Source organism: Corythoichthys intestinalis, chromosome 6, assembly GCF_030265065.1.
Source record: "Corythoichthys intestinalis isolate RoL2023-P3 chromosome 6, ASM3026506v1, whole genome shotgun sequence".
Taxonomy (NCBI): Eukaryota; Metazoa; Chordata; class Actinopteri; order Syngnathiformes; family Syngnathidae; genus Corythoichthys; species Corythoichthys intestinalis.
In genome coordinates, this window is record NC_080400.1 from 22,348,040 (window position 1) to 22,369,589 (window position 21,550).

General features: G+C 38.9%; 1 protein-coding gene across 3 annotated transcripts in view; it reads left to right on the forward strand.

The window, feature by feature from the left end:
- Positions 1–21,550, forward strand: part of dock10 (dedicator of cytokinesis 10) — a 142,601-nt gene that overhangs the window by 97,474 nt on the left and 23,577 nt on the right. For all 3 annotated transcript variants that reach the window (XM_057840002.1, XM_057840003.1, XM_057840004.1), the window contains 12 exons: positions 2,760–2,876; positions 3,200–3,317; positions 3,409–3,530; positions 8,044–8,158; positions 10,931–10,997; positions 11,188–11,235; positions 14,920–15,021; positions 16,642–16,754; positions 16,834–16,949; positions 18,728–18,865; positions 18,939–19,121; positions 19,201–19,311. In XM_057840002.1, coding sequence (XP_057695985.1) covers positions 2,760–2,876; positions 3,200–3,317; positions 3,409–3,530; positions 8,044–8,158; positions 10,931–10,997; positions 11,188–11,235; positions 14,920–15,021; positions 16,642–16,754; positions 16,834–16,949; positions 18,728–18,865; positions 18,939–19,121; positions 19,201–19,311 — 1,350 coding nt within the window. The remainder of the gene's footprint in view (positions 1–2,759; positions 2,877–3,199; positions 3,318–3,408; positions 3,531–8,043; positions 8,159–10,930; positions 10,998–11,187; positions 11,236–14,919; positions 15,022–16,641; positions 16,755–16,833; positions 16,950–18,727; positions 18,866–18,938; positions 19,122–19,200; positions 19,312–21,550) is intronic.

Here is a 21,550-nt window from a genome sequence, read left to right on the forward strand (position 1 = left end):
GAAATGTTGCCTTAGCCTTTAAAGGTCTGTGCTGACTGATCATCACACACTAAATGTAACTCGCCGCGTTAGCATGGCATTCACATTAGCATTAGGCTATTGCTAACAACGAGCATCCTGTTAAACTCTAGGACAACTTTTTTTTACGTATAGCTTGTGGCGTCAAAGTGGATATAAATAATTAAAAATAATGTACTGTTTTACTGCTGAGTGTGTATTTTCACGTGATAGATTTCTCGATGCTACAATATGTTCTCGTCTGTCAATGTCATTCGAAATCGTTAGAAACCTATTTTTTATTTTGGAGTGAATTTTACAGACGAAATTAGTTTTCTTCAACAAAAACTAGAAGAAGACAAACACATTTTGAAATGACTGAAATATGACGAAAACTAGTAAGTATCATTGTCCAAAAGACGAAGACTAAGATTAAAATTGAAAGGGCTGCCAAGAACACCACTGGCTGAAAATAAGTTATAGCAACATATCAGTGAGGGAAGGTAGTGCTGAAAAAATGTATCTACTAAATGTTGTTGTTACTGTGTCCAGAGGTGGGTAGCAACATGTTACATGTACTCCGTTAGATTTTCATGAGTAACTTTTTGAGAAAAATGTACTTCTAAGAGTAGTTTTACTAAGCTACAGTGGGGCAAATAAGTATTTAGTCAACCACTAATTGTGCATGTTTTCCCACTTAAAAAATATTAGAGAGGCCTGTAACTGTCAACATGGTTAAACCTCAACCATGAGAGACAGAATGTGGGGGAAAAAAAACAGAAAATCCCATTGTTTGATTTTTAAAGAATTTATTTGCAAATCATGGTGGAAAATAAGTATTTGGTCAATACCAAAAGTTCATCTCAATACTTTGTTATGTACCCTTTGTTGGTAATAACGGAGGCCAAATGTTTTCTGTAACTCTTCAAAGGCTTTTCATACACTGTTGCTGGTATTTTGGCCCATTCCTCCATGCAGATCTCCTCTAGAGCAGTGATGTTTTGGGGCTGTGGTTGGGCAACACGGACTTTCAACTCCCGCCGCAGATTTTCTTTGGGGTTGAGACCTGGAGACTGGCTGGGCCATACCAGGACCTTGAAATGCCTCTTACAAAGCCACTCCTTTGTTGCCCTGGCTGTGTGTTTGGGATCATTGTCATGCTGAAAGACCTAGCCACGTCTCATCTTCAATGCCCTTGCTGATGGAAGGAGATTTTCACTCAAAATCTCTCTATACATGGCCCCATTCATTCTTTCCTTTACACAGATCCGTCGTCCTGGTCCCTTTGCAGAAAAACAGCCCCAAAGTGCTTCACAGTGGGTATGGTGCAATTCAGTATTCTTTTTCCTCCAAACAAGAGAACCTGTGTTTCGACCAAAAAGTTCTATTTTGGTTTCATCTGACCATAACACATTCTCCCAGTCCTCTTCTGGATCATCCAAATGCTCTCTAACGAACCGCAGACGGGCCTGGACGTGTACTTTCTTCAGCAGAGGGACAAATCTGGCAGTGCAGGATTTGAGTCCCTGGCGGCGCATTGTGTTACTGATAGTAGCCTTTGTTACTGTGGTCCCAGCTCTCTGTAGGTCATTCACTAGGTCCCCCCGTGTGGTTCTGGGATTTTTGCTCCCCGTTCTTGTTATCATTTTGACGCCACAAGGTGAGGAGGGAGTTGAAAGTCCGTGTTGCCCAATGACAGCCCCAAAACTTCACTGCTCTAGAGGAGATCTGCATGGAGGAATGGGCCAAAATACCAGCAACAGTGTGTGAAAAGCTTGTTAAGAGTTACAGAAAACGTTTTATCACAGTAGATTGGTATATTTACATTTCAAAAACCAGAAGCCTTTCATTTACGAATGTGATTGCACTTTAGTTTACATATTTAAATGTTCACATATCAAGATTTGAATGAGGCAAAATAACATGCTTTTTCCCTCAAATATTTTGTTATAATTATTTGTTTCGGATGTACTGTAATTATTTCCTGTATAAAAATTAATTTGGTGTTCAAAAAGTCTTTTTTCAAACTTGAGTCTTGAAAAAGAGGGGGTCGTCTTATAATCAGGGCCGTCTTATATTCAGGCTAATACGGTATTTAATTTTTAATTTTTTCTCATCGGAATTCAATGTTTTTTTGTTTTGTCTTGTATTTCTTTGGCTTAATGTGGTTATGTAATGGATTATTGTACAGTATCATTATAACAATAGTCCATATAGATAAGTTTGTGCTCAGAAAAAAAATACCATTGATAAGAAATCTTAAGTAGTTACTCAGTCATAATGTTACTCATGGCTTGAGTGTTCTTTTCACCAAATGCTTTTTTTACTTGTACTTGTGTACATTTTTTGGACGACTACTTTCACTTGAGTAATATTATTTTGAAGTAACGCTACTCTTACATGAGTAAAATTTTTGGCTACTCTACCCACCTCTGACTGTATGTACTATATGGTAAATGGTGTTACATGCCCTATATACAGTATTCTTTATATTGGGGTTGTTGAATTCTGGTTATGTTTATTGTTCTTGAATTTATGATGTCACCATTGTCTGGAATGCATTAAATTACTAAACTGGATATATCGAAATTGAATGTGCTCCAAACAAATGAAATGTAATACGATCTGTTGCAGTTGCAAATCATTGTATGGCAGAATAGACAATTGCTCTGCTGTTTCTAATTATGGGCTTCCCAAACAGCGGAGCAATTTGACTATTACCAATTAGGAACAATCAAGATGTCGGTTATTATCATTTTTAGGAGAAGCAGGCAAGAATCGCATCGCTCTACCTGCCTCTGTATGGTCTGATCCTGGACAACATGCCTCGCTTCTTCCTCAGGGATCTTTTCCCCATTTACTTGACCTCTAGTGATCAGGTAAACGACACTGAATGCATATATAGTTACAAAGCTTTCAGCCAGGGGTAGGGGTGTCCAAACCAGTCCTCAAGGGCCGCTGTGGGTTTTGGTTTTTGTTCCTACCAATCGAGCACAGGCAGTTTATCCAATGAAGTTTCCGCTAAAACAAGCAGCACCTGACTGCAATCAACTGACTTGTAAGACACCAGATTGGTGAAAAGGTGTCGTCTTGTTTTGTTGGAATGAAATCCAGCACCCATGTTGACCCTATGTGGAATAGTTTGGACACCCCTGCTGTAATTTGAGGTTCACTTTACATTGACCCCCCTACCGACACTCAGGGCTCTCGGGACGACCTCAGCGTAGGGGGAGGCATGGCAGGAGCCCCTCTGCCTGTTACCCGCCATGGCAACTCAGTGGATGCGTCCTTCTCTAAAGAGGTGCTCAACTCTATCACAGGTAGTGTGTGCCTCGTCATTTTTGACCACGTTAAAAAAATTAATGTGTGAACGAGGTCAGTGATGCCCCCTTGTCTTCGTTCTTCTATTAGCTTTCTCGTCATTGGCAGTTGCTTCGGGCAACCAAACAGACTCTCGAGGCTCCTTGATCAGCGTGGACTCCAACCCCAGCAACAGTGACAGGAACAGTGAGAGGATGGATGGTTGTGAGAAGGTGGGAGTAATAGATTCAAAGTTTTTAGTGGATGTGCAATTTTAAAGAAAAAAATATCCAGGTGTATATATGCTCACCTACTGACAATTATTCAATTATATTTTATGGCAGAACTTCCCAACTGTTTTAATATTATAAACGAATATTAAAAGAAGAAAAAAGTCTAACTAAAGCATGGGTAGTGAAACCTTTCATTTGTTTTTGAATACCTGTGTGTAATGTAAGACTGACTTATTGTACTTTCACTTAGATCAAGACTGGTCATTTCTTATTTATTCAGTTGTCCATATTTTATTTATTGTGTCAACTGGTCAGCAATTTTTTTTTTATCATTATACACTTTTATCCACATAGTGATGTGACATTCTGGCAGGAAATTGTACCGGCTCCATTTTAGTGAGGCATTAATGGCGAAACGCCAACTTTTTAAATGTATGCTTCAATTTATTATTGAGGTTTCAGCATGATGCAGTGTGGTTTTACAACACAGTGAACAGCAACTGCAATAAGAAACTCGGTGCTAAATCAATATCTCGCTGAGAATTATTGCCATGCACATTGTTCATAATTCAAATAAGTTGTCCTGCTCAAATCCTTGCTTCAATAATGTAATAAAGTGTTCCTCTGGTTCACATTCTGTACTTCTGCAAAATGGCGGATTTTTCTCTGTGCAAAGGATCGACTTGTCTTTTGTGTAAATCCCAACAGCACTCCATGAATACAGTAACTGATACCCACACGGGGTTTACCAGATTTGCTTTTTCAAGATAAGAAAGCTTAGTGATCAGTCATTTGCTCTGACTTGCAAAGTAAAAATTTCGCATCAAGCAGCAGGTTGCCAGAAACTAAACAATTCCTTAAAAACAGTCTTGAAGCTGTTTACTTCTACTCCCAGTTGAGATTAACTGTCAAACTAAAAGTATAACCAAGATACGTAAATATGGTATGTTGTTTATTGAAAACTTGGCTTTATTTAAAATTTAGCTTTAGGGAAGTCAGTTTAGCTTAATGCTAACACACAATATTAAAGTGCCTGTGATACGAAAAAGCATGTTTATTTCATAATACACGCGGTATTTTATGCTCCTGAATGATATGGACCGCTTGGATGTGTGTGGAAGCGATCGCTATTTTTATTTAGTTTTTTTAATCCCGCGCCAGGAAAATGAGTGACTTCCGGCTTCGGTCTTGCATTGAGGAGGAGGGCGCTGTGACGTGTACGGTAGAAGACGTCCTCTTCACGCTACAGTGTACTGTTGTGTATGAGGACGAAGGATTCAGCTGATTTTGCGGATTAATACGTTTATTTTTCGCATCACGCCAGCCAAACGGCTGCAGAAAAATCATTCTGTATGAGGGAGAGGTGTATGCGCCTTTTTTGAGTTTCAAAAGGTTCCCATTCACCGTGGATATTTACTGTGGGACCATTGGACTTACGAGGAAGTGAGTAAACATCTTGTTTTGTATTATGTCAAATACGAATACAGCGATTACAAAGTAAACACTACAAACTTCCTTTAAATGAAGGACTACTTACGTTTGATCATTGATAGGCATGTAAAAAGCTCTCCTAATGCATTAGCAGCAGCACGTTAGCTGCATTAGCTCCAGCCACCCTCCTCCGGGGAACGAACTGTAAATTGCTCTCCGCCGGGCGGTTTGCCGATCCGCTAAGACATTCGACAACCGGGTCGTCATGTCAAATAATCCAGGATAGCTTTGTGTGATTTTCCGCTTTGAAGACTTTGAAACATCACTCGGTTCGGGTTAGCATGTCGGCTAGCTGTCACTCCTTCTGGTTTGTTTACATTCTCCGAAGCCGGGGAAGGGAAATGACATATGTCCGATTTAGGTGTCATAAAATATCGTTCGGGAGGTGCGACAGTAAAGGTGAAGTCGACAGTTTTGACCATTATGTAGTAATTTTGCCATGTCGTCTTGAATAAATGGATTTTTATTATTTCATATTCCATTTAGCACAAGATTGTTATTTGTCTTGACCATGCCATTTATTTAGCAATTGGGGAAAATACTTGGATAAAAAGAATATCCTGTAAAAATATGGAAGTAAAGAGACAGAAACAATGACATTTTGCCGCTCTCTTCGTCGCGTTTTCCTCATTGTGAATAGTTCCCCTCGACGGGCTGACTGGTCCTTCTCAAGCCATTTATATAGCTATTGGGGAAAAATACTTGCATAAAAAGAATATCCTGTAAAAATATTGGAGTAGAGAGACTGAAACAATGACATTTTGCGGCTCTCTTCGTCGCGTTTTCCTCGTTCTGAACAATTCCCCCTCAATGGGCTGAATAGTAAAACCGATGAGCCCAGTCTACCGCTGACGTCATCCACCTGTTGGGGACGCTAAAGCCCTATAATGGTAGGCGTGGCTAACCGGCAGATTAAAAGACTAATTTCTCGTCATCTGCGCTTTGCTAAATTGTTGTATATAGTCGAATCGTCTCAAAATATGATTCTAATTCACATAATAATGCCATTTAAGACTTTTTTTCCAGTGTCATATGCTCTTTAAATTCTTTAGGCAGGCTAACAAATAGCATCGGCGTCTCACTAACCCAGTAATAAATGGATATTTGAACACAAATGTAAAAATAATCACAATTGCACTGTATTATTCATTCTTTGCAAAAAAAAAAAATGGAACACACTACTGCTGCACTGAGACTTGTGGTGGCATGCACTCCAGAATGAGCAGAGGATATCAGGATATCAGTTCAATTAAAGCAAAATTATGGCATATAATGTTGTTTTCACATTTTATTTGAAAATATCAATATTCATAGACTCCACCATCAGTTGACAAGACAGCTCCCACAGACATTGCCTTCCTGTAGGGGGTTGACCCAGGCAGAACGTTGAGTTGGTTTTCACTGTGATAAACTCAACGCCGGATTAAGGTGGAAATAGGACGAAGGTTTTACTGCATACAAGCAGGCAGGAGTGCCTCAAGAGTGGTTTGGTTGAGGATTCAAAGTAACTATTATTTTAAATAGCACCATGCACACACTTTGGAAGGTTGTGACAAAAATCCATGGATAAAATTAGTGTAACTTTGGCTTGAAATATTTACGTAAAATGAATGATACAACTGCCCATTTTTTTGCTTTTAACCAAGAATGTAGACTTTTACGTTCATACTGTACCTAGAAAACCTAGAAACATAGAAATTCTGCGATTCAAGCATTTATTTAGGTACATTCATACCTATAGAAATTCTGCGATTTAAGCATTTATTTACAAACATTTTCAACTTAAGATGATTCTGCATGCTTTCCTTAAGTATTACGTTTCTGATGTGAAAAAAGAAACGTTTAAGTTGCTATTTTAGGCAAAACGTTATATGATATGTTTAATATTCTATTGATCCTGAAAAGGTAGGTGATTATCTCTGCATTTGGTGATTTTTGTGCCTATAGCGTAAAATTTGAGAATTTTATAGCCATTTAAGATTTGTTATACTTGTATAAAAAAATAATTAATCTAGTGCTGCAACGAATAATCGATTAACTCGAGTATTCGATTAGAAAAAAGATTCGAATTAAATTTTGCTGCTTCGAGTATTCGTTTAAGTGGCGTTGTAATGGTTTATTTTGACAGTGTTTGCATTTAGTTTTATTTATTTGGGTGGATACACTGCTTTTTAGTCTGCCTCATTTCACATGGCTGAATCCAGGTGCTCCCTGAAGGCCAACATAAGCTTTGTTGTTGTATGAGCGATTTTTTTTTTTTTTTTTTTTAATGCATTCGTTATTTAGTTTACAGGTATTTTTAGCCTATTTTTTGGGAATATGTGTCTGTGTCTGTCTGAACAATTTGTTAAGAGCGTTGTGAAAAAGTTAGCATATTATAGAATTTCAACTCGCGGACCTTTCATATGTAAGTTAGCCAATTGTTCTTTTGTTGTACATAGATCCTCATTTATTCATTTTTTATACCGCTGGAGGCTCAGCTCAGGTAATTTAATTTTTCATGTTCCTTATCCGATTACTCGATTATTCGAACTAATGGTTCACTGATTAATCGACTACTAAAATAATCGATAGCTGCAGCCCTAAATTAATCGTAACTTTATGAGGGAACGACTTCGAATTTTTTGATGTCGCTGCTCATTGAGACTCGTATATGCCTAAGGGAGGTGCCTATTTTGGTTTCTAGTCGCTAGCGGCTTTGTTTTGGAAAATATTAGAATTTTAAGTTTTTGAAAATTGGCCCCCTACGGATTAGCCCCGTGTCCCGTCAACTGATAGTGAAGTCTATGCAATACTTTATATAAAGTCCGCTATTATAGAGTGATGGTTTTTTAAAGTATTTTTTTCTAGAACTGATCATTAACATTTTCATTCATTTCAATGGGGAAATTTCAGAGATCTGAGTGTTTTGTTTTAAAAGATTTTTTTTCATACATTTGAATATGTTTGATAAAGTGTCGATTGCTGTTTTCTTCCTGTGTTTTGACTGTGTTACTCTGTTTCCTCCTGTGTGTGTGGTCAGTTTGCAAGGCCTCAGTCGCTCATAGGCTACGGGTCTCGCTGTGACAAGCTGGACCAGGCTGAGACGCGCAGCCTTCTCATGTGCTTTTTGCACATCATGAAAACAATATCTGAAGGTAAAAAAAAAAAGTCAATACTCATTATTAGGGTTGTTCCGATCATGTTTTTTTGCTATCGATCGGATCCCGATCGTTTTAGTTTGAGTATCTGCCGATCCCGATATTTCCCGATCCGATTGCTTTTTTTTTTGCTCCCGATTCAATTCCAATCATTCCCGATAATTTTTCCCGATCATATACATTTTGGCAATGCATTAAGAAAAAAATGAATAAAACTCGGACGAATATATACAGTGCCTTGCAAAAGTATTCGGCCCCCTTGAATCTTGCAACCTTTCGCCACATTTCAGGCTTCAAACATAAAGATATGAAATTTAATTTTTTTGTCAAGAATCAACAACAAGTGGGACACAATCGTGAAGTGGAACAACATTTATTGGATAATTTAAACTTTTTTAACAAATAAAAAACTGAAAAGTGGGGCGTGCAATATTATTCAACCCCTTTACTTTCAGTGCAGCAAACTCACTCCAGAAGTTCAGTGAGGATCTCTGAATGATCCAATGTTGTCCTAAATGACCGATGATGATAAATAGAATCCAACTGTGTGTAATCAAGTCTCCGTATAAATGCACCTGCTCTGTGATAGTCTCAGGGTTCTGTTTAAAGTGCAGAGAGCATTATGAAAACCAAGGAACACACCAGGCAGGTCCGAGATACTGTTGTGGAGAAGTTTAAAGCCGGATTTGGATACAAAAAGATTTCCCAAGCTTTAAACATCTCAAGGAGCACTGTGCAAGCCATCATATTGAAATGGAAGGAGCATCAGACCACTGTAAATCTACCAAGACCCGGCCGTCCTTCCAAACTTTCTTCTCAAACAAGGAGAAAACTGATCAGAGATGCAGCCAAGAGGCCCATGATCACTCTGGATGAACTGCAGAGATCTACAGCTGAGGTGGGAGAGTCTGTCCATAGGACAACAATCAGTCGTACACAGCACAAATCTGGCCTTTATGGAAGAGTGGCAAGAATAAAGCCATTTCTCAAAGATATCCATAAAAAGTCTCATTTAAAGTTTGCCACAAGCCACCTGGGAGACACACCAAACATGTGGAAGAAGGTGCTCTGGTCAGATGAAACCAAAATTGAACTTTTTGGCCACAATGCAAAACGATATGTTTGGCGTAAAAGCAACACAGCTCATCACCCTGAACACACCATCTCTACTGTTAAACATGGTGGTGGCAGCATCATGGTTTGGGCCTGCTTTTCTTCAGCAGGGACAGGGAAGATGGTTAAAATTGACGGGAAGATGGATGCAGCCAATTACAGGAACATTCTGGAAGAAAACCTGTTAGTATCTGCACAAGACCTGAGACTGGGACAGAGATTTATCTTCCAACAGGACAATGATCCAAAATATAAAGCCAAATCTACAATGGAATGGTTCAAAAATAAACGTATCCAGGTGTTAGAATGGCCAAGTCAAAGTCCAGACCTGAATCCAATCGAGAATCTGTGGAAAGAGCTGAAGACTGCTGTTCACAAACACTCTCCATCCAACCTCACTGAGCTCAAGCTGTTTTGCAAGGAAGAATGGGCAAGAATGTCAGTCTCTCGATGTGCGAAACTGATAGAAACATACCCCAAGCGACTTGCAGCTGTAATTGGAGCAAAAGGTGGCGCTACAAAGTATTAACGCAAGGGAGCCGAATAATATTGCACGCCCCACTTTTCAGTTTTTTATTTGTTAAAAAAGTTGAAATTATCCAATAAATTTTGTTCCACTTCACGATTGTGTCCCACTTGTTGTTGATTCTTGACAAAAAATTAAAATTTTATATCTTTATGTTAGAAGCCTGAAATGTGGCGAAAGGTTGCAAGTTTCAAGGGGGCCGAATACTTTTGCAAGGCACTGTACATTCAACATACAGTACATAAGTACTGTATTTTTTTATTACAACAAATCCTCAAGATGGCATTTACATTATTAACATTCTTTCTGTGAGAGGGATTCACGGATAGAAAGACTTGTGACTTTGTATATTGTGACTAAATATTGCCACCTAGTGTATTTGTTGAGCTTTCAGTAAATGATACTGTAGCCATTTAACTGTTCTGCCCAAATGCATGATGCGAAGTGCAACCATGACTGTGCGTAGTGCTACCAATTGATATATCTTCTCTGCGTTGGGAAATAACATAAGGTGTTAAGAAAAAGATCATTTACTACCTTTCTTCCCCACATTGCTTTCTACGATATTTCTAATTGTAGGGAGAGGGATTGTAAGGTTTTAGCCAATTAAAAAAAAGGCTCCAAAGGCTGCCAAAATTCACTCTACTCATTTTATACTGCCGTTTATCTCTCTATAAAGGTAAGACGGCACCATTACAGATTGAGCGCGACATTGCGTGAGCGGGTCGCGCAGCGCTTGCGTTAATAATTTTAACGTGATACATTTTTTAAAAAATTAATTACCGCCGTTATCGGGATAAATTTGATAACCCTACCTTAAGCCTAAACTAAAGACTCTGGATGAGTGTAACATATTATGTTTGTAATGTTAAATACAATTAGAAATCGATTTAATTTAAAAAAAAAAATATATATATATATATATATATATATATATATTTAAAAAAGGCATGGCCGATATTTTTTTGCCGATTCCGATACTTTGAAAATGACGTGATCGGACCCGATCGATCGGGACATCTCTACTCATTATTCATGAACTAGATCTTGGACCATTTCTTTAAACATAAAATGACTTAATTCTTATCACTATACAGATTCTGTTTTATTATTATTACTTTTTTTGGCAGATGTACTGGTTTCCTACTGGCACCGGGCCATTCATCAGGAGATTTCGGACTTCTTTAAAATATTAGAGTAAGAGCTACTCTTTCTTTATTGTATTGTGCACTCAGAGAACAGAACAAGACTTTGATTATGCGGTGTGGAGTGAGAGAGAATAATTGAGAAAATGTAAATGAGCAGGAATGCACTAAATTAACTTGTGTGCTCAGTTTTAAGCTAATTATTTGGGGCCATTTCTTAATTGTGTAACCCCTTTTTTCAGGCTTTGTCTGCAGCACTTCAGGTTCATGGGCAAGCGCCACATAGCCAGGTGGGTGCCGAAAAAGGCAGGACTTTTCCTTTTTTTTAATTGTAGCAACCCTGCACACATGCCATCATCTTATTAAGTCAACATACAGTACAAACACATGACCAAGCGGAACATGTATAATTCATGAAGCGCATAAAAACACAGGTGAAGCAGGAGCACTAATGTGTGCTGCGTATGCGTGTGCACGCGAGATAAAAATGAAAATGGGGAGGGGTGTCCTGCTGTTGTGTGGAAAGCACAGCTGGATTTTGTAGTGTAGTATTTGGCGAGCACACCATGGGGGATGTTTTCCCCAGCTATGTGGTTTTATAAGACTATTGGAACCAAGCCACTGGCAGAGCTTCCTCAATCTTCTGGTTCCACACCGGCTAATTAAATTACCTTCTACTCTCAGCTATCCCATGGAAGCCCAGAGAACATACAGCTTATGCGCAAGCATTAAGAGAGGAAAGATAGCTGGAAGCCGAGCTTGCTCTCAGATGTAGTGAAGCCTGTCTGGGGTGCTGCGAGCTACTTAACATTCGACTGTGATAGCGGGCCAAGGGGGATACACGCCCTGTGTCTGTCTCGCCGTTCACCCCGTTTGATGCTCGACTGACTCTGTGCAGGCGGCCATTGGAGTCGCTGTGTGATGATTTACGCTGGAAGTGTTTCAAGGCATACTATTAACAATTCAGATAATTAGTCAACTATTGACTAGTCTGCTGGTTTTTTTTGTTTTTTTTTTTACACATTATGCAGGCACATTTAATGGTATTAATGTTCTGCGCATGTTCCACCTGCATGCCTTGTGAATGCATTGATTGATTGTCTCTGCATCGAGTGATATCATGTTCATTTACACATGTGATACATACATACGTTCTAGTGCATTATTGTATGTACAGCTGTATAAAAAAGCAACTGAACCTTTTGGAATTTTTCACATTTCTGCATAAATTCCCCATCAAATTTGAGCTGACCTTTGTCAAAATCACACAGATGTAAAAACAGTGTCTGCTTTAGCTAAAGCCACCCAAACATTTGTAGGTTTTCATATTTTAATGATGATAGCATGCAAACAATGACAGAAGGGGGAAAACAAGTAAGTGAACCCACTGCCTTAGGCGACTTAAGGAGCAATTGAAATCAATTTTTACCTAACAATTTAAGTCAGGTTTGTGCCCAATAACTGATGATTGGTTTAAAGATGCCATGCCCAAAATAACATACACACCTGGTAAGGATTGTCTTGATGAGAGCATTGTCTGATGTGCATCATGGCTCAGTTAAAAAGCTGTCTGAAGACCTGCGATCAAGGATTGTTGATTTGTACAAAGCTGGGAAAGGTTACAAAACCATCTCTAAAAGTCTGGATGTTCATCAATCTGCAGTCAGAGACGTTGTCTACAAATGGAGAGAGTTTGGCACTGTTGCGTCTCTCCCAACGAGTGGCTGTCCACCAAAGATGGCGCCAAGACTTTTGTGCAGAATACTCTATAAATAGAGTATATAGAGGTAAAAAAAGACCCCAGAGTGTCTGCTTAAGACTTACAAAAATCACTGGCACAGTCCAATATCTCTGTGCAAACGTCAACTATATGTAAAACTATGGCCAAGAATGGTGTTAATGGAACGACTCCACGAAGGTAGCCACTGCTGTTTAAAAAAAAAAACAGTGTACGCCAAGAGTTCTGTGCAGAATACTGTATATACTGTATAGAGTATATAGAGGTAAAAAAAAGACCCCAGAGTGTCTGCTTAAGACTTACAAAAATCAATGGCACAGTCCGATATCTCTGTGCAAATGTCAACTACATATAAAACTATGGCCAAGAATGTTGTTAATGGAACGACTCCACGAAGGAAGCCACTGCTGTCTAAAAAAAAATTGTTGCACGTTTGATGTTTGCAAAAAGGCACTTGTTCACACAACAGAAGTTTTGGCCAAATATTTTGTGGACTGATAAAACCAAAGTTACATTGCTTGGGAGTAACGCACAACATCATGTCTGGAGGAAAAATGGAACAGCTCACCAACATCACCACGTCATCCCCATTGTGAAGCATGGTGGAAGGAGCATCATGATTTGGGGCTGTTTTGCCGCCTCAGGGCCTGGACAACTTGCAATCATTAATGGAAGAATGAATTCAAAAGTTTATCAGGATGTTTTGCAGGAAAACCTGAGGCCGTCTATCAGCTAAAAAGCTAAAAAGAGGACAGATGCTGCAAATGATCCAGAACATAGAAATAAATCAACTTCAGAATAGTTTCAGAAAAACAAAATACACGTTCTGGAGTGGCCAAGTCAAAGTCCAAACTTGAACCCCATTGAGATGCTGTGGCATGACCTAAAGACAGCGATTCATGCCAGACATCCCAGGAATCTGACTGAACTACAGCAGTTTTGTAGAGAAGAATGGGCCAAGATTAGTCCTGATTGATGTGCCAGACTGATCTGTAGCTACAGGAAGCGTCTGGTTGAAGTTATTTTTGCCAAAGGGGGGGCACAAAATATTATTAGTGATGGTTCACTTATTTTTCCCCCTTCTATCATTGTTTGCATGCTATCCTCATTAAAATATGAAAACCTATAAATGTTTGGGGGGGTTTTAGTTCAAGCAGACACTTTTTTTTTTTTCATCTGTATGATTTTGACAAAGATCAGATCACATTTGATGGTGATTTTATGCAGGATTTTGAGAAATTCCAAAGGTTCAGATACTTTTTCATATCACTGTACACAAATTGACTGTAACCTGTCGTCCAACTACACTGCGTTGCGGCCAGGTCACTCGGTGTGCAGTGTAAGTGTAAGCAGTCAACACATATAGGGGAGAATGAGGTTTTTGGCAGAAAAGCTAAACTAAGAAATAGCAAGCAACTGGTTAGCCAAATAATGTGAATCAAAATGATCGTTCTAAGCATACTTTGAATGGTAACACATTCATAACTGCAAACCTATTCTGTAAAAGCCCATAAAATAGTGACAGCCTTAAAATTTGGATATGGACATTAAAAAGAGTAATTGTGTCCTATCTCAAAGTAAAGACAATGTAGCATACAGTATTTATTGGCGCAATTCTGATCATTTCAGTCATGATATTGCAGAACACTGCTTTCTAGCGGTAGAGTTGTAGCAAGTGTTACAACCAACCCGTGCGACAACCAACCCCCATTCTCCTCTACATTTTTATTCCTTAGAGGGAGTTGTATTAAATCCAGGTGTATCCATTGTTTTGGCTGGTGTATGTGTTGCATGTTCTCTCCTACTTCATTGCGTGCTGCACTTTATTCGTCTTTCCATTCATTTGGCCAAGGCTATTTTTTCCTTTTACATTAGAGTGCGATATGGGTTCATTCAGGCATCAAACAGCACCGCTGCGCAGTTTAAACATCTGTTTGTTGGGATCCAGTTACTAAGCTCTGTTGTACAGTTTAACTGGAATCAACCTTCCCTTGCCGTGCCATCTGTTAATGTCATTCTGGGGCCTCTCCTCACCTCTAACACACTAAAATGAGTTAGTATAACTATACATAATCATGGCAGTAAAGTCATGGGTCAAAGGGGACCCTAATGCAATACAGTGTGATTATATACCTCATTTGTACGACATAGATGTTTTTTTCAAAACTGCACCTTTAGCATGACACTTAATGAAGCCCTACTAATGTTAGCTGTGCTGTGATTGGCCCGTGAACAGGAAGCTAGCAGCGGCGCTAAAGCTGGCCCAGTCCACCCACTCCAATGGCACCCTGAAGGTCCCTAACCATCACACCCAGACCTCAAGCCTCCTCCCACAATGGTAACCAGTCTCCTGCCGCTTGACCCATAATGACACAGCTTGTTTTAACATAATACTGTCGTACTTGAACTGTCCTTAAAGTCACTAGACCACGTAATAAAAATTGTACTGCAAACGCATACAGTATATTAGGCTAAAATACACATTTCTTGTATTTATTCATCAGTGATGTGATCACCACATGTATTCATGTGTAATTCTCAGCATGCCTCCATCTTTTTGTGAGATTTATTGTTTTTATACCTATTGAGTAGGGGTGTAACGGTACATGTATTTGTATTGAACCGTTTCGGTACATGGTGCTCTGTTCGGAATGGAGGCGTACCGAACGAGTTTCTGACGTAATATAACCCTTACTTTTCGAGGCTGTGAGTCGATCGGGTTACAGTTTCTTCGTGTAGATGTATTGTATTTACTCCGTCTTCTCTACTGTAATGAGGACCAACACGGTAGGACAGTATAACCCAGAAACGTCAGCGGTGCGACAACGTGGCCGCCGCGAGAACACAGTGAAACACGGGCGTTTAAGTCAATCAGCCAATGCACACCAGTCGCAGTGCGGCCGCGTGTTAGACGCATCCCAGAAGCGGCTAAACACGACGCATGCGAAAAGAATTGCAGAGTTTATTATTTGACGCGAGACACGACCCTCCTGCGTCAATACTACTACCGGTAGCTAGGATCGCGCAGACCGGAAGTCACTTGTGTAAAAATATGGTGGATCCGGTCGATTTTCAAACAAGTATGCAATCGTAACCCACTTTTTGAGTCCATCAGATCTCTTGAGTGGTAGATCGGGGCACAGTTGACTTGTCTTTGTTGATTTACTGCTGTCTTCTCTGCTATAATAATAACCAACACGGCCCCGTGTTCAATACAAAACCCTCCTACCACAACAAAACAAGTTGGAACTAATATTCACATGGGAACTAAAGTTATACAACATAAAATATACAATATAAATGAATACTACATCACATTTGTAAAATATAAACACATAATAAAACAAACGCCCATTTAAATAAAATGAAATGAGCTAAAACACGTGTAATTAAAGAATAAGAATAATACACAGATCCTGCTTACACAATTTATTAATTTTTGTGTGGCGCTTTAACTTGAGAAAATCCACCAATAAAACTTTTGAAAACCGTTCATAAAAAAAAAAAAAAAAAAAAGATTCGTTGAGGAATTTCATTTGTAAAATAAATGTTAAAATCTTTGTCATTGGGACTGCTTTTTTCTTTAGCACAGGACTTTTTTTCTTCTTTCTTTCAGAAAGAAAGCTGACTAATACGCGGGGTCTGAAAGGCAAATTGTTGTTGGATTATCTTTAAATACCCACTACTTTTTGAGCAAAATTCTAGCTTTGTATAGGCTAATGTTCCTATTGTTGAAAGCACAAAGGTGTGTAATAAACAACTAGCACATTTATATTTTGCATTTTGTTTTCTTACTGTACCGAAAATGAACCGAACCATGACCTCAAAACCGAGGTACGTACCGAACCGAGATTTTTGTGTACCGTTACACCCCTACTATTGAGTGTTCAAAATACTTTAATGGTAGGTTGTAGATTAGTCACATCCAATAGACGCTATCTTTTCATCTCGTCACCAGGATGGCTTCTTCAGGAGGAGAGGGTCACCGCCAGGCTCGTTCCCAAACTATGCCCATCATCCGGGGCAAGAACGCTCTCACCAACCCCAAACTGCTGCAGATGATGGAGACGGGTAGGACATTACTGCCCTTAGATGATTGGTAAAATTTATTTCAGGTTGGCAAATTCTGCTCTTTGTGTCTGACTTCCAGATGGGAATATTCAGGATGGGGACAGTCTGAGTCCCACTGATGTTGAAGCGAACTTGTCTACTGAGGTGGCACTCACTGTGCTTGATGTGCTGGAGCTCTTTGTTCACTATCACAAGGTTTGTATGAGAACCTGATAAAGATACACACCATGAAAAGACATCACACTATCCCTTGGAGAACGATGAAGCTTTTCAAGCTATTTTCTCTAAACTCGCTCAAACAAAGGCCATGTCTATTTGACCCATTAGCGCTCTCATAGTTGCTGTTTGGCAATTAAGAAGCGAGTTAAAAAAAAATTGGTTCTTGTCTTACAAGAAACAATACATTTCTATGAGTTGTCAAACAGATTAAAATGACAGCACAGTGTAATGTCCACTTGTTACTTGTGTTTGTGTTTTGTCGCCCTCTGCTGGCGCTTGGGTGCGACTGATTTTATGGGTTTCAGCACCCATGAGCATTGTGTAATTCCTGACATCAACAATGGCGGGCTACTAGTTTATTTTTTGATTGAAAATTTTACAAATTTTATTAAAATGAAAACATTAATTACATTTAATATAACATTTCTATAACTTGTACTAATATTTATCTTTTAAGAATTACAAGTCTTTCTATCCATGGATCGCTTTAACAGAATGTTAATGCCATCTTGTTGATTTATAGTTATAATAAACAAATACAGTACTTATTAGAGGCGTGCAAAATTTCCGATTCTTAGATTATTCGCGATTCGGCCGTGGAAGATTCGAGAACGATTCACAAATATCCAAATTCCGATTATTGAATTACACCAGGTAAAGCGGAAGTAAAACACAGTCATCGCGGTCTTTGGGACACAATGAGGAACGGCCCGAGAGTAAATATCATGTTCAACTCATGCCGCTAGATAAAAAAACAATCATACCTGACTGCGGCCGACAGCCGCTACAAACAACGCCAGTTGCTAGTTGCTACAAACATACGGCTACAGTAGATATCATATATATGTAGAACTAGATGCAAAATGACAGACTACGTCGGTATTAGAACATGTATTATTGAACAGAGATGCGAAATGACAGACTTGCTGGCGTTAGTAAACAGCTGCCATATTAAAGCAGTAACTTCTCGAGAAGGCTCTGTTGTAGCGACACCTAATTAACTTTTTATCTAAAATACTCCTAAATCAGCAGAATCTTGTCTTGAATCTATCTTTCAATGATGAAATAGTTTTAAAACTTTGACAAAGTAGACAGAAGGGAAATTATGGAATAACGGGAGCAATTTTAACAACTGTAACAGTTGATTCACAACATTAAATTAATTGAATGTTGTTTAAAGCTGCTGATACAGAATGGGGACTGGAGGTTTTTATTTACTGTTCTTTTTGTATATTTGTTTACTGTTATATGTTAACTTGATACTGAAATAGTAGTTTGGTTTAGCCTGAGAGGATTTTGGAACAATTTTGGAACTAATGTACAAAACATTTTAAAAAAAAAAAAAAAAAAAAAAAAAAGGAGGGGGGGTACATCAATAATCGTTTTATAATCGAATCGGAGCCTCCGAATCGTAATCGAATCGTTAGGTTCCCAAAGATTCCCAGCTCTAGTACTTATGTATCCTATGTTGAATGTTTATATCCGTCTTGTGTCTTAACTTTCCATTCCAACAATAATTTACAGAAAAATATGGCATATTTTATCGATGGTTTGAATTGCGATTAATTATGATTAATTAACTCGATTAAAATTTTTAATCGTTTGACGGCCCTACTTTATTTCAATAATAGTGTATTGATAATTTAGCAATGTTGTTCTCAAATCTTAGGTTTGTTTATGATCCACTTACTCCCCCTAGTGGCGATGGCTTGTTACAACACACCATGCTTATATCTCCTCGCATGACATTCCAGAAGCAGTTGCTGATGGACGATGGACAGAATGCACTGATGAAGAAGGTGCTGGACACCTACTTGCTCTTCTTTCAGATTAACCAATCAACCGCTACTCTTCGCCATGTCTTTGCTGCTCTCAGGCTCTTTGTACAAAAGGTCTGCTACACCAGTACTGTACATAGTTCTATTCAAAAAGACTGCATAAGACATTTTTCCCTCTTACTGTTAGTTCCCCAGTGCGTTCTTTCAAGGCAAGGCGGACCTCTGCGGCTGCCTTTGCTATGAGATCCTCAAATGCTGCAACCATCGTTCTAGCTCCACTCAGACTGAGGCAGCGGCCCTGCTATATTTTGTCATGAGAAAAAACTTTGAGTTTACCAAGGGGAAGTCAATAGTGCGCTCGCATCTTCAAGTAAGTGCAATGAAAAAGACATTCCTTTCTTTTTGTGCCAGTTAAAGAAACATCTATTTTTGTTCTTGATCTTCTTTAGGTGATTAAAGCAGTGAGCCAGTTGATAGCTGATGCTGGCATTGGAGGCTCAAGATTTCAGCAATCACTCGCAATTGTTAATAATTTTGCCAATGGAGATGCTCCACTCAAGGTGAATTCGCTCAAATTGAATTTTAATGCTGTCAAAGTATGGTATACAAAGTATACAAGTGCGTGTGTGTGTGTTATTTGTTTGTTTGTTAAACAATGGATTGGATTACATTGATGTTTAAACTTTGAATGTGTCTGTTTTAGTGAGCACTATTACTACCAATTATTCTTTATGGTGGTACTTGACAGGAGAGCTAAACGTCTTTTTTTTTTTTTTTTTTTTTTTTTAACCAGTACCTAATTGAAAAAGTTTGAAAACCACTGCGATAAAGGTTCGTTTTTCTTGAAAATAAGTAATCTAAACCTTAACAATAAAAAAGAATCATATGCATGAACTATGCAGTTATGTGGATCCGTTTTAAGATGGCTTTTGCCTTGGCAGAGATACGGATTGGCCTAGAACATCACCTCAAATATTTAGGATTTTAAAAGGACAAAAAAAAGATTATTACTAAGTAAGATATATTTACTTCAGATATGTAATTTCAGGGTTTCCCCTAGGACAGGGGTCCCCAAACTTTTTCCTGTGAGGGCCACATAGTTTTTTCCTTCTCTGATGAGGGGCTGGGGTCAGTTTGTAACAGAAAAGGTGTGACGATTCCAGGAGTGCCTAAATGTAAAAATTTATTGTTTGTCAGAAAGCCAAAATCAAACAACCCTTTCTGGATTCTTCACGGAACAAAAGTAAATTAAAAAATATATATTAGTAATATAATATAATATAATAATAACACTATTAATTAAATAGATAATAACCAAATAACCCTCTCTGGGTTCTTCGCAGAAAAAAGCCAGAAAATAAATAACACTACTGAAAAAAAATAAATACATAAATAAATAGAATTTGTTCAGGGGGCCGCACCAAATGTGGAGGCGGGCTGTATCGGGCCCGCGGGCCGTAGTTTGGGGACCCCTGCCCTAGGATTTTTTGAAGCTGTGGTGGTGGGCTGCATCGCAGTCGGACAGCCTCACCATGTCGTGGCACGACAATATTGCGTCATTGCATGACAAATGAGATTTTTTTTTTTCACATTTTTTCCCAAGACGAACCATAACAAAGATCTATTTGAAATATTTCATTAGCCACGCTAATGTTGTAGCTCTCAGCTACGGTACATGTACGTAAAATGTGTAGCTGATTACAACTACATTACCCTACGTAATTGACTTTTTTTCTCGTAGCAATAGTACAATTTACATCTCATGGTCCTTCTTTTTCCTTTTATTTGGCCCTAATACGTACTACATTACCACAACAATAATAGCCCTTCTGTTAATGGACCAGTGGCGTAGGTTTGCATATGGACATTAGGGACATACAGTGCCTTGCAAAAGTATTCGGCCCCCTTGAATCTTGCAACCTTTCGCCACATTTCAGGCTTCAAACATAAAGATATGAAATTGAATTTTTTTGTCAAGAATCAACAAGTGGGACACAATCGTGAAGTGGAACAACATTTATTGGATAATTTAAACTTTTTTAACAAATAAAAAACTGAAAAGTGGGGCGTGCAATATTATTTGGCCCCTTTACTTTCAGTGCAGCAAACTCACTTCAGAAGTTCAGTGAGGATCTCTGAATGATCCAATGTTGTCCTAAATGACCGATGATGATAAATAGAATCCACCTGTGTGTAATCAAGTCTCTGTATAAATGCACCTGCTCTGTGATAGTCCCAGGGTTCTGTTTAAAGTGCAGAGAGCATTATGAAAACCAAGGAACACACCAGGCAGGTCCGAGATATTGTTGTGGAGAAGTTTAAAGCCGGATTTGGATACAAAAAGATTTCCCAAGCTTTAAACATCTCAAGGAGCACTGTGCAAGCCATCATATTGAAATGGAAGGCGCATCAGACCACTGCAAATCTACCAAGACCCGGCCGACCTTCCAAACTTTCTTCTCAAACAAGGAGAAAACTGATCAGAGATGCAGCCAAGAGGCCCATGATCACTCTGGATGAACTGCAGAGATCTACAGCTGAGGTGGGAGAGTCTGTCCATAGGACAACAATCAGTCATACACTGCACAAATCTGGCCTTTATGGAAGAGTGGCAAGAAGAAAGCCATTTCTCAAAGATATCCATAAAAAGTCTCGTTTAAAGTTTGCCACAAGCCACCTGGGAGACACACCAAACATGTGGAAGAAGGTGCTCTGGTCAGATGAAACCAAAATTGAACTTTTTGGCCACAATGCAAAACGATATGTTTGGCGTAAAAGCAACACAGCGCATCACCCTGA